At 65.4% G+C, this 15071-nt stretch overlaps 1 protein-coding gene across 3 annotated transcripts in view; it reads right to left on the minus strand.

Moving 5' to 3' along the window:
* DOCK1 (dedicator of cytokinesis 1) overlaps positions 1–15071 on the minus strand; it is a 270057-nt gene that overhangs the window by 63794 nt on the left and 191192 nt on the right. For all 3 annotated transcript variants that reach the window (XM_055119527.1, XM_055119526.1, XM_055119525.1), the window contains exon 29: positions 14073–14167. In XM_055119527.1, the coding sequence (XP_054975502.1) occupies positions 14073–14167 (95 nt within the window). The remainder of the gene's footprint in view (positions 1–14072; positions 14168–15071) is intronic.

Below are 15071 nucleotides of genomic sequence, written 5' to 3' on the forward strand. Positions count from 1 at the left end.
CCCCTCCCAGGGACACGCTCAGTGCTGTGTCCTGTCGTGGCTCCCGGGGCGCCTGGGGAGGAAGGGCGAGAGCGGGCTCCCTCGGAGGGGCCGTGCGGAGGGGCAGCCGTGGGCCCTCTCCTTCGGGGAGGCGGCCCCCGGGGCGCTGAGGGGGCCTGTGGGGTAGACCCCGCCCGCCAGTGACCACCCCACCCCCACGTAACCTGACGATAGTTTTCCCAGGAACAATCCAAGGACAGGGAGGCCGGAGGCGGAGTCCAGGCCTGGACACGTCCCTCTCCCGGGCAGGGCTTCCGGGCTAGTGCTGGGGCGCCCGTGGGCCCAGCCGTCCATGGGGCGGACAGGGGCACGCGGCTCACAGCTCTGCCGGGGAGGGCCCCGAGCGCGGCCACCAGCGGCTCCTCCCTGCTGGACTGTGGCTTCAGAGACTCAGACGAAGGGCCAGGAGCCGGGGCCCCTCCCCACGCGCCGGGACTCCGCAGCCCGAGTTCCCTCCCGCCCCCCTCGCTGCCGGGGGCTGGCGGCCGCCCACCTCTTCGCGCCCAGCGACCAGACCCCCCAGACGGCCTCGCCGAGTGCCCGGGGAAACTTCCGCCCGCCCCGCCCAGGCGCGGCGGCCCCTTAATTGAAAATATAATCTCTATCGCGGAGATTAAAATATATTAGATTCATTTTGGCTCCATTCTTCCCCATTGTCCCACATACATTTTCTTTATGCTACACAATCAAATTAGTTCCCCTGCTACGGAAATTATTTCAACACGATAAATCAATTTTATGGTGGCGTGATGACTGAACGTCCTTTTTAAAGGGAAAGCAATCAGCGACGCAGACGGGCCCCGGGAGGCGGCCGTGTCGGGGGTGACCCTCGGGGGCCGCTCGCCTCCGACTTGCCCCTCCCTCCCGAAGTTGGGGATGGGACACGAGGGGAGCACGGCAAACCCTTCTCGGGGGACGCTGTGCCAGGAACGGGGCCCCAGGGAGCCACTGGAAGCCTCCATGGGGGGCTACAGGCTAGTGATGGCAGGGCGGGGGCCTCGGGGGGGAGCAGCTGGGAACTTGCTGGAAATGAAGAGCCCCAGGCCACGCCCTGAGCTCACGACTCTGATCTGCTTTTCGAGAACCTCCCCTGGAGGCCGAGGGGGTCCCGTGGGCCCCCAGGAGGCTGAGTCACAAGGGGGCACTTACAGGCCCCGGCTGGTGCCCTGCCAGCCCTCACCGTGGGGGCCGGGCTGGGGGAGGGGCCGCACCCTGCAGGGGAGGGAGAGGCCCCAGAAGGGCGGGGCTGACCCCCACGCCAGGGCTCAGCTGTGTGCAGCTCCCACTGGCGCCCGGCGGACACGCCCCTTCCCCAGTCACAAGTGGGGTCCCCGCGGGGTTCCCCGCACACGCCGGGTCACGTGGCACAGCTGGCGCCCGTCCCGGGGCTCTGCTGCCCAGCTGGACCCAGCGGGCCGTCCTGGCAGCCTGGGGCGGGTCAGGGGACCGGGCCGGCTAGACAAAGCCCAGGCCGGAGCAGCTCCGGGCAAGCGGGCTTACTCGAGCCCCAGACGCTCGGGTCCTGTCCGCGCCGCTCTCCAGTTAGGGCTGATTCAACACTGCGCCCGGCACGGAGCACACGTGGATACTTTCCTTAGTTCTCGTCCAGAGGGAGACGGGCGAGGCCCGGCGCCCGCACTCCTGCCCCCTTCCAACGCCGCCGTGACGTCCCTTCGGCTTAATTTCATTATTGCTGAAACTCCATCACGCCGAGGTCAGTCTAGAGGCCCCCGGACAGTCACCCAACTCCCCCCTGCAGTCAGGGCTAACAACCCGTCTGGGGGAGAGCTCAGACCGAGCCCCGCCCCTCCCCGCCCCCCCCAGTAGCCCAGACACCCCCCCCCCCCCGCCCCGCAGTGACGTGGAGCTGGGCTGGGACCTGGCGCTAGGACCCAGGTCTGCGGGGAAAGCTACCGCTCCCAGGCGTGGGGGAGCCCTCAGCGGCCCCACCCAGACCCTGCCCTCCTCCGCAGGGCCGAGCTCACCTTTCCGCTGTAGCGGGTACCCAGTGGGGGCAGGTGGTGGACACCCCGGGTGTCCTCATGGGACACGGACCCCACAGTCCATGTCCCTGCCATCTGCCCGCCGAGCCTGGCTTCTCGGGGGAGAGGGGGCCGTGGCGCAGGGCCCCTGGGCAGAGGCCAGGCCGGGCCAGGCGGCTCCTGCCCCTCTCCCACCAGTCTCCCCAGAGAGACGAACCAGGCCCACCGTGGGCACAGAGCGGGCGTGGGGGGGCACAGAGTTTCCGGCAGCCAGACGGTGGTGCCCAGGGGCAGACTAACGGCCCCAAGGTCAGCATCACGGCGGGGTCAAGGGAGTGACAAGAGGAGCCGCAGGCCTGGGAAACGGGAAGGAAACGGGAATGTCCCTGGGACTGGGACCAGGAGGAACGAGGGCGTCCCCCCCGTTCTGTGCAGGAATGAGAGCACCCCCGTTCTGTGCATCTCCATCCCAGCCTGGTTCCCTGGAGGGCGGCCCGGGACAGGCCCCTGTGTTTGCGTTTTCACAGGACCCTGCTACCTCCTCTGGAGGTGCCCACTCTAGAACATTCTGGTGTTTTTTCTGCAGCGGCTACCGTCTCCGCGGCTCCTCAGCTCTGTGTGGCCCCCTTTAGGGAGGTCTGAGAGAGGCCCGTCTGGGCGCCGGGTGCCTCCTCCCCGGGGGCTTCTCTCCCAGCACTCCCCGAGCTCGTGGGCAGCGGGTGGCGTGGGCAGGGCGGCCACGGGGCTGCAAGGTTCGGGTTCCCGCCCGTGCTCAGGGGCCAGCTGGGTCCCAGGGGCAGGGGACGGTCTCCTGAGTCGGCCCCAGGCACAAGCCCGTGTCCCACCGCTGCTGGGATGCCCCCCGGGGTCCCCTCTCAGCTCTGGGAGCCACGAGTCCAAAGGCAAGTCGGCAGCCAGCCGTGTGCTGCGGGCTCAGCCCAGCGTCCGGGCCCAGGGTCACCCACCACACAGGCCGGGAGAGGGAGCCACGTCTCCTGGCCAGGCACAGTGCCAGCTGGTCCTGAGGAGGCGGCCTCAGGACCGAGCACTGGGAGTCCCCAAGGTGGGAACAGAATATTTCAACACTCAGCCCCGGCAACCTGACAGGCACGTCACAAGGGTTCAAGGCTGCAGCTTAGACCTCTCGTCTTGGGTGCTGCTGAGTCCGTCTTTGCTCCATGGCTGCACCCCGCACCCACGTCACCCGGATAACTGACGCCCTGGTCCTGCTCCCCCGTTCCCGCCCGTTCTCCTTCTCCCCCACCCCGATCTCTCTCCTTCTCCTCTCTGACTGCTGAGGCCAGGGGCGATCGCGGCGTCCCCCCGTTCTGCATTTCCTCACCCGGCACCCTACAGAGCACAGGCGGGTGAGACCGGCCCGTGCGTGGCTTTCTCCTTCCCTGCCTTCTCGCAACCCTCCCCTCCAGCTCCAGCCAGGCTGCAGCGAGCTGCAGGACTGCACGGTTCCCGGCGGCTGCACGCTGCATGGGTCACACACGCCGCGCCTTCCCGATCCATCTACCCGTCACGGGGCGCCTGGCGGATTCCGTATCTCGCCAGTTACACACGAAGAACACCGCCCCCCACCCAACACACACCACCCCGCCTGGGCTCGTGTCACCCCTGGAAATGTCACCTGGGGAAGCCCAGAGCTTCTCCGCTGGGTTTCTCAAAGGATATTCCAGACCTGAGGCACCAGCCTGTGCAAAAGCCCCACGGTGCCCACGGGCCGCTGCTCTGAGCACCCCAGAGGAGAGCGTAGGCATTTTCACAAGCATTAACGGGCTGCCCAGGGCCGACCTCCGCGGGCTCCCCTGAGCACGGTGCGGTTGGAGCTGTGCAGTGGTTTATGGGAGAGAGAGAGAGATCGTCTGCCAAGCCAAGGACACATCCACACGCCCTGAGCGCTAGGAGGCGAGTTCAAATCCAGACCGTCTGTGATGGGGGCTTCCGAGAGTGGGTTCGGGGGGAGCGTGCAGGGTCTGGCCCTGCCACACGCAGCCGACGCTCTCGCCACCGAAGCACCAGACTGCCCAGAAAGGGCCAAGCACATACTTCAAACGGAAGCCGAAACACTATTTATAGCCCGCGGAGAATGCTCACTGAGGAGATGATGGCATAATAACTAGTTGCAATTTAAAAACCAACTTACATACCTTTAGCACAGAGCATTTAGCACAAAGTATTCTAGGTAACTGGGGTGTAGGTACAGAACAGTCAAAAACGAAACTGTGAGTGGACTCCAGGTCTCTGGACAGTAGATGACATTATGGAAATACCGTGAAGAGGACTTAAATTACTAAGTTAAAGATTTGCATGTAAAATAACAAAACCTGTCAAGCAGCCCAATAAGAGTATTAGTGGAAATAGTAAATGGGTTAAAATAAGCACTCTATAGGACGGCCAATAAAATTCTTCAAACAAATCAAACCTGAAAATCCAAGAGAAGGGGCGAACGGTTTGTAAAATAGAACCCACAGGCAGCCAATTGCATGGAAATGATTCTCATCTTCCAAATAACGAAATGCAAATACAAGCAGAGCAAGACCAGATTTCGCCTGTTAAATTAACAAGCTTTATCCATTTATTTATTTTTTTAAAGATAATGCTGAATTCTGGCCGGGGACCATAACGTTGGTGAAATCCTTTTGGAAAGCAACTTACAGTCAAGTCCGCGGACCCCCTTCCGGGAAAGGGCCTGGGAAAGACCCCAGTGCCCAGAGCACGAGGGCGCACGCAGGCACAGCCCCCAGACCCACGTGCTGAGGGGGGCACCTCTACAGGGCCACACAGCTTGGCTGGAGTCTCGGGGACAGAGCTCAGCCAGGGGCAGAAGGGCAGGGCGGCCTGGCGCAGGCTCAAGGCCCTGTCCCCCGAGAGGGGCTCGAGTCCCCTCCCTGATGAGCGGCTATCTCAGACCAAAAGAAAACAAACACACGGGCTCTGTCCTGGGAGCTGGGAGCCAAGCGCTGTGCCTTCTAGAAGCTTCCATGAGCTCCGAGGGCAGATGAGGGGTCAAGAACCAGGAAACTGGGCGTAGCCCCAGAACTGGCGAGGCTCCTGGGGGTCCGCTCTCCCTCGCCTGACCTGGCCTCGCACCCGGCCCTGTCTGGGGCGGCCCTGGGCCCACTGCCCGGTCCAACGGGCGGAGGGAGGCGGGACACAGCACGGGCGGGACCCCAGGCCTGTCGTCCGGCCCTCTCCGGGGCTCCGAGAGAGGCTCCCACGGGGGCGTCTGCAGGAGACGGAGGCCGGGATGGTCCCGGGTGGCCCTGCCCTCGGGGAGATGCTCTCAACAAGAGCCTGTCGCTAGGAAACGCCCGTCTCAGGGCTGCGGGGGTGGGGCCCAGGGAGGAAAGCGACACGTGGCAGGTGGACGCTGCTGGACGCCACTGGACACCACTGGCCGCTGGCCACCGCTGGCTGCTGCAGATACCAGGGCAGCCGTGGCCACGGGGCTCACAGTGCTCAGGGGCAGTGATGGGCCCGGACACACGCCTGCTCTTTGGCCCCTCTCAGGGCTTGTTCTGATTCCTCCCACGCCCGGGTCTGACCCTGGCCCTGACAAAGGTCAGCCGGGGGCCCCCCCCCAAGGCCAGTGCGAGGCGCGGCCTCCCAGGAGCCCGGTGCCCCCAGCCCCTGCTCCACGGGGTCGGGGGAAAGGTGTGGGGTCTCTGCTCAGCCCCCAGGGCGGGGGGCTCTCTGCTCCCCAGGGAGGCCGCCGCCCCTCCAGCCCCTGTGGCCCTGCCCAGCCCGGGAGCCAGAGTCCCAGTTAGTTAAAACCCACGGGTGGGGGCGGGGATCTCGCTCCAGACACCCATGGCACCACGGGGCGGGGGGGCAGGATTCAGGGTCACGTGCCCGGGAGGACCGAGGCCGAAGGTGGGGGAAATCCAGACCCTGACGTGGTGGGCCTGGCCCAGCATGGGTCCGGTGAGGGGCGGGCAGAGGCGGGCAGAGGTGGGCTCGCCCAGACGCCCCGTCAGGAGCAACCGGGGCTCACTGCACCCGGCCACACCCGCAGGTGGGGGCCGGAGGAAGCCCCTGGCCGTGGGAGTCCCCCCAACCCGCAGACAGACGAGGCCTGCGGCCGACGCGGCCACTGGGCCCCATGTACCTGTGCCCGCGGGAAGCGGGGCCTGCACCCCCCCTCCGGCCCTCACCACCCTTCCCGGCCCTCGAGTCACGGGGCTCCCCGCAACTCCTGCCGGGAAAAGGCCGGAGCTCTTCCTTTCTGCGGGGCCCGGAGCCCGCGCCTGGGGGGGCGGGACTTGGCGGCACAGCTCAGGGAGCGTGTGGGAGGCCCCGAGGTCCACCCCCGGCGCCTCCCGGGTCCCCCCATGTGACAAGTGCCGTCCTACCGAGAGACAGGTCCGATGCGCAGAGCAGCCCCAGGCTGGCTCTCTGCAGGCTGCCCTGCCCCGCGCCCGTCAGCAGCTCCCCAGGCCCGTCCCCTCCCGCCCCAGCAGCCCTGCGGGTGGCTCGCACGCCCTCCCCTCCAGGGGCGCGTCCCGGGCACGGGCCGGGCGTGTGGTGGCCTCAAGCCCACTGAACCCAAAGCTGCAGTTTCTTCTCCCGAAGGTCCCTGCACTGGCCGCGGGGCCAAGTGGGTCTCTGCCCCCAGCTGCCCCGCGGTGTCTGGGTCCGTGGACAAGGACGGCCAAGGCCACCCAGGGAGGGACACGGCCCAGCACCGGCGTCCTCTGCCAGCTGCTGACTGAGACGCTCTGGAGGAGACAGTGGCCCCAGTGCTATTCGCGTCCCCCACGCGCCCGGCGGGGATGGGGCAGCGTGGGCACCCATTGAGCCGGGGGCCGCCGGCAGCCCCAGGCCCTCTCGGCCCGAGGCCGGGGGAGCGAATCCGAGTCCTTCTTCCCGGCTAACTGTCCCCGTTACGACCTGGCACTGTGCTCTAGGAGGGCCGCAGCCTTATGGATCCGCCTCTGAAGGACATTAAACAAACCCACTTTTCATTTTCAAAATACATCTGTACCAGGGTGGCCGAGCCCCCGGGCCCCGTCTGCCACCGTGGGGGGGGGGGGGGGGAAGAGACGGAGTTTCCGGCAAAGCCAAACAAGCCGGCCAGGGCGGTTATTGAGAACAAATACTCTCGGAGTGGAAATATATTAAATCAGGCCTCACTGTAAATTCCAGCCGAGTAACTTGCTAAACTAAACAGCCGGGTGACCCGCTGCCTTGGGGGTAAGCCGGGGCCGCGGGCCTGGGGGGCTCTTGGCTCCCTCTGAACTGTTTGACAAATGGAAACTCGGGGGCTGGAGAGATAGCACAGCGGGTAGGGCGTTTGCCTTGCACGCGGCCTTGCACTGGGTTCAAATCCCAGCATCCCATATGGTCCCCTGAGCACCGCCAGGGGTGATTCCTGAGTGCAGAGTCAGAAGTAACCCCTGTGCATCACCAGGTGTGACCCAAAAAAAGAAAAAAAAAAGGAAACTCGGCGAGTCCTGACGCTTCCAGCTGGGGGGAAGAGGAAGAGGAAAGGGAGCGGGAGCAGGGGACCCACCTCGCCCCTGCAGTTCTGCATTTCTCCGCAAGCCTCTGGCCCCTGCGCCGGCCTCACCCACCCTGCCAGCCGCAGCCGGGGGCCTGGGCAGTGAGGGCGGACGAGGCAAAGAGCCTGGGGAAGCCAGAGGCCAAGAGTGTGTCCGTCGTCCCACGGGCGAACGCCCTGCTGAGCTCAGGGGGGCACAATGACAAGGACAGTGCACCCCCAGCTCCGGGGACCCCGACAAGGCCTCAGTGACGTCACTGCGAGACGCCACAATGCAAAGTGAGTGTCACCAACGACACAAAGGAATGATTCTGAGCCTGCTAAGAGGCCGGGGTGCGAGTGGGGAGCAGGGGCCAGTGGTGGACGGAGGTGACCTGACGCTGGGGCCGGTGGGAGACGCAACACCGGGCATGACTGCAGGGTGAACAGATGTGCAGATCACAGTGTTTCAATAAAGAGGCGCCTGGACGTGCTAATAGCCCGGGTTATCAGCTCCATTACGCCTGTTAACACGCAGTTCGTCAAAACGGCAGGATCCACTGCACAGCCCGCGAGGGCCGAACACGGCTTGGAAGAGGAGCACTGTCCCCGCGGGGTGACAGTGGGGGCCCGAGGCCCGAGAGGCGGGGGCCCAGCCTGAGGCCTGCCGGCAGGACGGGCATGAAGGCACCCGGACACCCTCTGCCGTCCTACAGCGCCGCCTCCTCCTGCCTCAAAGTTCTCAGACACCAGTGAAGGGAGACGAGGTGCTGGGGGCCAGCGGGGTGCCGGGCAGGACCCGCTCGCCACGGGGTCAGCAGACCCGGAGCCTCGTCCTCGGCTCCTCGCCACCCGCCTTGCCCACGGGCCTGGGAGCCCTCTCGGCCTCATGGGACGAGACGCTTCCAGAGCGGAAACCGGAATCTCTGTGTCAGGCCTCCCGGTCTCTCGGCGGGGGCCCTTGCGGGGGGGGAGCTGCTGCCTCCACCGGGGCCCCGCCCTGTCTGGCTCACAGGCGGCGGGCAGGGACAGGCCCCCTTTGTCACGGAGGCCCCGACAGGCGCGACAGCTCCAGCTGGAGCGGGGAGATGAGGTCCGACGTGGCCCGGCCATTGGCATCTGCTGCTGGCCCGCGGGGCGACATTCATCTCGCGTCACGGGAACGCGGGAGGGGCAGTGAGCGGCGGGACGTGGGCCGGGACACGGCCTGTGACTCGGGATTCCTCGGGCAGCGCGGAGAGGGGGCGGAAGGCCTGGGCCCCCCAGCCCCCTCCCTGCTGCTCCTGCTCAACGCTGCCAATCCTGCTCCAGTGAGGCCCCCTCCCTGCACCCCTGTTGCCGTGGTCCCCAGGGCTCCCCCAGACTCTGCACCCCACACCCCACGTCTGCCCGTGCGACCCCGGCACACCCCAACACCTCCCTGCACGCCCACATGCCGTCTGCGGGGCGGGATGTGAAGACGCCCCCCCCCTCCGAGGACTATTTCTGGGCCTGGAGCCCCCCAGGGATCCCCCTGCTGAGCGCGGCCCGCGCCCTCACAGGCCCCTCACAGGACAGATGCCCCCAGGCGGGAGGCAGGGGTCGTGTCCACTGCTCTGGGGCCGGTGCAGCCAGCTGCAGTTAACGACTCGAGTGATGACCCCCAGGTGAAAACTCGGGGCGACCCCTGACCCCTAAATCCTGACAAGAGGGTGAGAGCAGCAGGGTCAGCACGGCCGGGGTTGAGGCCGCCAGGGGCCAGCCGGAGCTGCCCTGGCCGTGTCCTGCAACCGGCCCCACGGCCACCTGGCGAAGACGGGGAAAGTTCCAGAACAAGCTGCTAGGGAGTGTCTGGCCTCTGCCAAGGGCATGTCCCCAGCCAGACCCTCCCGGGCCTACGGTGCCCACCCGGCCCTCGCTGTCCTTCCAGGCCCACGCTATGCCCCCCGTGCCCAGCAGCCCCCACGGTGCGGGGTCCGAGCTGCCCCAGAGCCCCGGTGCTCTCCCCGCCCCCACGGGACAGAGTGTGGCAGGGCTGTGGGCACAGTCAGTGGGAACGGCGCTGTCCCCGCTGGACGGCCCGCGAGAGGGTGAGCCCAGAGCGGCCCGGGCAGCCAGACCGCGGTCAGGGCCCGCCTCAGCGGCGCGGTCAGCGGGGACACCCTGGCCTCCCGCAGCCCCAGGTCTCCGTGATCCGGGCAGGTGCCTCCTTGCAGGACTTTTGCTTTAGACCCTTAGGATCTGTCCAGCACAGAGACCCAGCGCCCGGGGGTCGATTTCTCCTGCAATCAGCCGACCTGGACGGGGCGACACGCCTTCCCCCCCCCCCCACCCGTGGCGCTCGGCCGGGGGCTCAGTCTGCTCTGAGCAGCCGACAGGCCCGGGACGGGCCGAATCCTGCCTGTGAGGCCCAGCGAAAGGTCATCCAGGAAGCAGCCAGAGCCGGGGCCCCAGACAAGGGCCGGCTGTGAGGAGGGGAGGGGTCGGTGCTCGAGAGGGGTGGGACTAGACTCTCCTGGTGCCCTGGTGTCGTGTGCTGGTCTCCAGCCACCCGGGCGACACCATCCTGTCAGCCCGGCGTCATCCCCACCCGACAGCTGCAGAAACACTCGCAGGGGCCCGGCACTGGGGGCCCAGGAGCTCCGGGAGAGACACAGCCGGACTTCGGGGAGCCTGACAGCCTGTCCCCTGGCTTCCTGCTGGGGGACTATTGTGTGCGTGTGTATGTATGTGTGCTTGTATATGTATGTGTGCGTGAGTGTGTATGTATATGTGCATGTGCGTGTGTGCAAGCATGTGTATGCATATGTGTGTACATGTGTGTATGTATGTATGCATTGTGTGTATGTGAGTGTGTGCACATGTGTGTGTGCATGTGTATGCAGGTGCACACATGTGTATGTCCATGGGCTGCTGCGCGCATGTGTACATGTGTGTATGCATGTGTACATGCATGTGTGCACATGTCTGAGTATGTGTGTGCACGTGCACACAGGTGTATGCATGTGTGTACACGTGAGTGTGCGCATGTGTGCATCTGTGCACATGTGTGTATATGCATGTGTGTGTACACATGTGTGTGTGTTGGGGGTGGTTCCAAGCCAGTCCCCAGCCCAAGTGCCCGTTGTGCGTGCTGCAACCCTAGCCTAGGGTGTGCCCCGCAGTCTCGCAAAGGCTTTGCCCCCCGGAGCCTTCCCGCCCCGCCAGGCTGGCCGAGAGCCTTTCAGAGCTGCCTCTCCGCTGAGATCAGCTGCGTTTCTCGTCTCTGAATTAAATAGGAGGCAATTTGAATAAAACCCAAGAGTAGGGGATATCTGCTTCGTGCAATAAATGGATTATAAACATCCAGGTCTTAAAAAAACAAGAGACATCCCCCGTTATTTAATTTTCGGTCAAGCTTAATTATTACGCCAAGAGCAAAAAGCACGCCTGCCTTCTCGGGGCGGAGGGAGGGGCTCAGAAGCTTGACGAAGGGGCCCGGACCCGAGCACGGTGCGCCAGGGGCCCTTCTCCTGAGGGCCTCAGGGTGCCAAGGCCAGGCGCGAGGCAATGTCCTTCTTACACCTCGAAGCTTCCAGAGCGGTCAGTGGCTCTGGGAGCCGCGCCCGTCATTTCTCCGGGAGAGCCACCCAGAACTCGGGTGGTCCTGGGCGGGGCCCCGAGAGGGGTCGGGCTGTGGACAGTCTCAGGTCCGGCCTGCGGGGCTGCACGGAGGCTCAGTGGGCAGAGATGCTGCCCTGAAGCGCCTGAGCGGGTCAAGGCGCCGGGCCGGGCGCGGGCGACGCTCACCCGAGGCTGCTCATTCACTGCCTTTAATTCCAACTGCCCTGGAAAACAAGGTTTATGTTTTTGCCCTCGGTCGTCTGCGACTTGTGCCAGGACAGAGTTCCTGCCCACAGCTGCTGCGGGACCATCTCACAGCTGGAGAAGTGACTCCAGGTGTGCTTACAACATCTCAGCGCAGTAAGAACCCCACGTGGTCTTATTTTTTATCTCTCAGTTCGGGGTCCGCATCCTGCAGTGCTCAGGGCTCAAAGATCACTCCTGGCAGGACGCCGGGGCCCCATGGGTTGTTGGGGGCCGAACTCAGATCTGCTGTGTGCAAGGCAAGGGCAGGCATCCCAAAGCCCTGGCGTGGGTTAAACCCCAGGCCCCGAGGAGAGGGAGGGGAAAGGCCTGGAGAGGAAGTCACCCCAGGCCTCCCCTGCGCCCCCTCACAGGAGACGCGGCCAAACAGCCACGCGTGGGCGACGCGGTGCCTTAAAGACAACGCCGCCCCCAGCTCTGCGATCTCAGCCAGGGAGCACCACTCAGCCCAGGGAGCATCTCTGAGCCAAGGGAGCACCTCTGGGCCCAGGGAGCACCAAAACAGCTGGACACACAAATAACCCGTGTCAGCAGGGACACCTCGACACACACAGAAATGAAGCACAAGGCACAAACGATGCCAAGGCAGCTGACCGCTGAGGCCACCCCCGGCAGGTCTCCACGGGAGAACATGGTACTCTCCAGGGACGCGTGGAACTGCACCGCGGACATGAGAGAAGGCTGGTGCCACAGGGGCGGGGAGGGGAGAGCGGCGGGGGCACGCGGGAAGCAACATGGGGGAAACACTCGGTGACGGCGTGAGGGACTAATACACAGACGCACACGGGGAAGAGGGCAATGAGCGCGCACACACGCACACACACCTGCAGTGAGGACATGAATACACGCACGCACACGCACGCTACTTCTGCACACGCCACATGTGGCTTTAGCTGCGTGCCCCATTTCCTCTGACCCCGTTTTCCAGTGAGGCACTGGACGCGATGAAGGAGTCGGCGACTCCCGCCAGAGCTTCCCACGCATGCTGTGCACCGACGGGGCGGCACTGACGGACACGCAAAGACCCGCAGGGACACGGGCTCACCTGTCCTCAGCAGGAGGCCGCACACAGCCCGAGTTCAACATTTCATCGGCAGGAAGAGAAAACCCGGAGCAAGGTGGGACGCGGACGCCCCAAACCCCAGCTGGGCTGATGAGAAGGAGCCATGAAGGCAGGCGGCGGTCAGTGGCCTCGGCGGGGAGGGGACGCGACGGTGGTCAGTGGGCCTCAGTGGGGAGGGGACGTGACGGTGGTCAGTGGGCCTCGGCGGGGAGGGGACGCGACGGTGGTCAGTGGGCCTCAGTGGGGAGGGGACGTGACGGTGGTCAGTGGGCCTCGGCGGGGAGGGGACACGACGGTGGTCAATGGGCGTCAGTGGGGAGGGGACGTGACGGTGGTCAGTGGGCCTCGGCGGGGAGGGGACGCGACGGTGGTCAGTGGGCCTCAGTGGGGAGGGGACGTGACGGTGGTCAGTGGGCCTCGGCGGGGAGGGGACACGACGGTGGTCAATGGGCGTCAGTGGGGAGGGGACGTGACGGTGGTCAGTGGGCCTCGGCGGGGAGGGGACACGACGGTGGTCAGTGGGCCTCGGCGGGGAGGGGACGCGACGGTGGTCAGTGGCCTCGGCGGGGAGGGGATGCGACGGTGGTCAGTGGGCCTCAGTGGGGAGGGGACGTGACGGTGGTCAGTGGGCCTCAGTGGGGAGGGGACGTGACGGTGGTCAGTGGGCCTCGGCGGGGAGGGGACGCGACGGTGGTCAGTGGGCCTCGGCGGGGAGGGGGCACGACGGTGGTCAGTGGGTCTTGGCGGGGAGGGGACACGGCAGTGGTCAGTGGGCCTTGGCGGGGAGGGGACACGACGGTGGTCAGTGGGCCTCGGCGGGGAGGGGACGTGACGGTGGTCAGTGGGCCTCGGCGGGGAGGGGGCACGACGGTGGTCAGTGGGCCTCGGCGGGGAGGGGACGTGACGGTGGTCAGTGGGCCTCGGCGGGGAGGGGACGCGACGGTGGTCAGTGGGCCTCGGCAGGGAGGGGACGCGACGGTGGTCAGTGGGCCTCAGTGGGGAGGGGACGTGACGGTGGTCAGTGGGCCTCGGCGGGGAGGGGACGCGACGGTGGTCAATGGGCGTCAGTGGGGAGGGGACGCGACGGTGGTCAGTGGGCCTCGGCGGGGAGGGGACACGACGGTGGTCAGTGGGTCTTGGCAGGGAGGGGACACGACGGTGGTCAGTGGGCCTTGGCGGGGAGGGGGCACGACAGTGGTCAGTGGGCCTCGGCGGGGAGGGGGCACGACGGTGGTCAGTGGGTCTTGGCGGGGAGGGGACACGGCAGTGGTCAGTGGGCCTTGGCAGGGAGGGGACACGACGGTGGTCAGTGGGCCTCGGCGGGGAGGGGACGTGACGGTGGTCAGTGGGCCTCGGCGGGGAGGGGGCACGACGGTGGTCAGTGGGCCTCGGCGGGGAGGGGACGTGACGGTGGTCAGTGGGCCTCGGCGGGGAGGGGACACGACGGTGGTCAGTGGGCCTCGGCGGGGAGGGGGCACGACGGTGGTCAGTGGGTCTTGGCGGGGAGGGGACACGGCAGTGGTCAGTGGGCCTTGGCGGGGAGGGGACACGACGGTGGTCAGTGGGCCTCGGCAGGGGGCCGCTCTCTGGGCCGGCTCGGGGGCTGCCCAGGCCGCACCGGCACCACAGGGCACGCGAGGAGCCTCGTACTCACTTGTTCTGCACCATGTTCATGATGACCCAGTCGAAGGGGTACACGTTCTTCCCGATCAGGTTCTTAAACATGATGAACGTCTCCATGAGGAAATCCTGGGGAGAGGCGAGACATGAGGCCGGCAAAGGCGGAGCCCAGGATCCCCCGGCCCGCCCCACCGAACCAGCCGGCCCGCAAAGGCAGAGCCGCAATATCTGCCCCACACACACCTCCCACCCACCCTGAGAATCGCTTTCCGGAGGGTCCCTAAGGGCCACGGAGCCCAGCAGCTGGCTGCAGAGATCTCCCCAGACACCAGACATCTAAAGGTCAGGGTGCCCGCAGTGACACCCTACGCTACTCACAGCAAGAAGCACAGAACTGTCTAGCATTGCCTTTTCGGCAGGCTTCAGTGGTGGCAGGAAAATTCCAAATAACAATGGTGGGGCTGGTGTCGAAATCACTGTATCACTGTCATCCCGTTGATCAATGATTTATTTGATCACTGATTACTCGAGTGGCCCAGTAACATCTCCATTCACCCTAGCCCTGAGATTTTAGCAGTCTCTCTTTACTCGTCCTTCCCAATGGTTCCGCATTAGAAGCTCTTCAGGGTCAGGGGAATGAGACCATCATTGTTACTGTATCTGGCTTAAGAATACGCCACGGGGAGCTTGCCAGGCTCTCCCGTGTGGGCAGGAAGCTCTCGGTAGCTTGCCAGGTTCTCCGAGAGGGAGAACTCGGCTATCGGTGTTGAGATATCGAATGTAATCAAAGCAGAGAGTGTTGTGGAAAGTGTCTGCCACACAGGCCGGGGGAGGGCTGGGATGGGCGGGACACGGGGGGCACTGGTGGTGGGGAATGTGCGCTGGTGGAGGCTGGTGTTTGATCATTGTACGACCAAACTCAAGCAAGAAAGCCTGTAACTGTATCTCACAGGGATCCAATTAAGAAAAACAAACCCTCTTCCTCACCCGCCACAGGACACGCAGGCCATAGCCCCGTCCCGGGCCCTCTGAG

This window comes from Sorex araneus, chromosome 11 (assembly GCF_027595985.1).
Source record: "Sorex araneus isolate mSorAra2 chromosome 11, mSorAra2.pri, whole genome shotgun sequence".
Taxonomy (NCBI): Eukaryota; Metazoa; Chordata; class Mammalia; order Eulipotyphla; family Soricidae; genus Sorex; species Sorex araneus.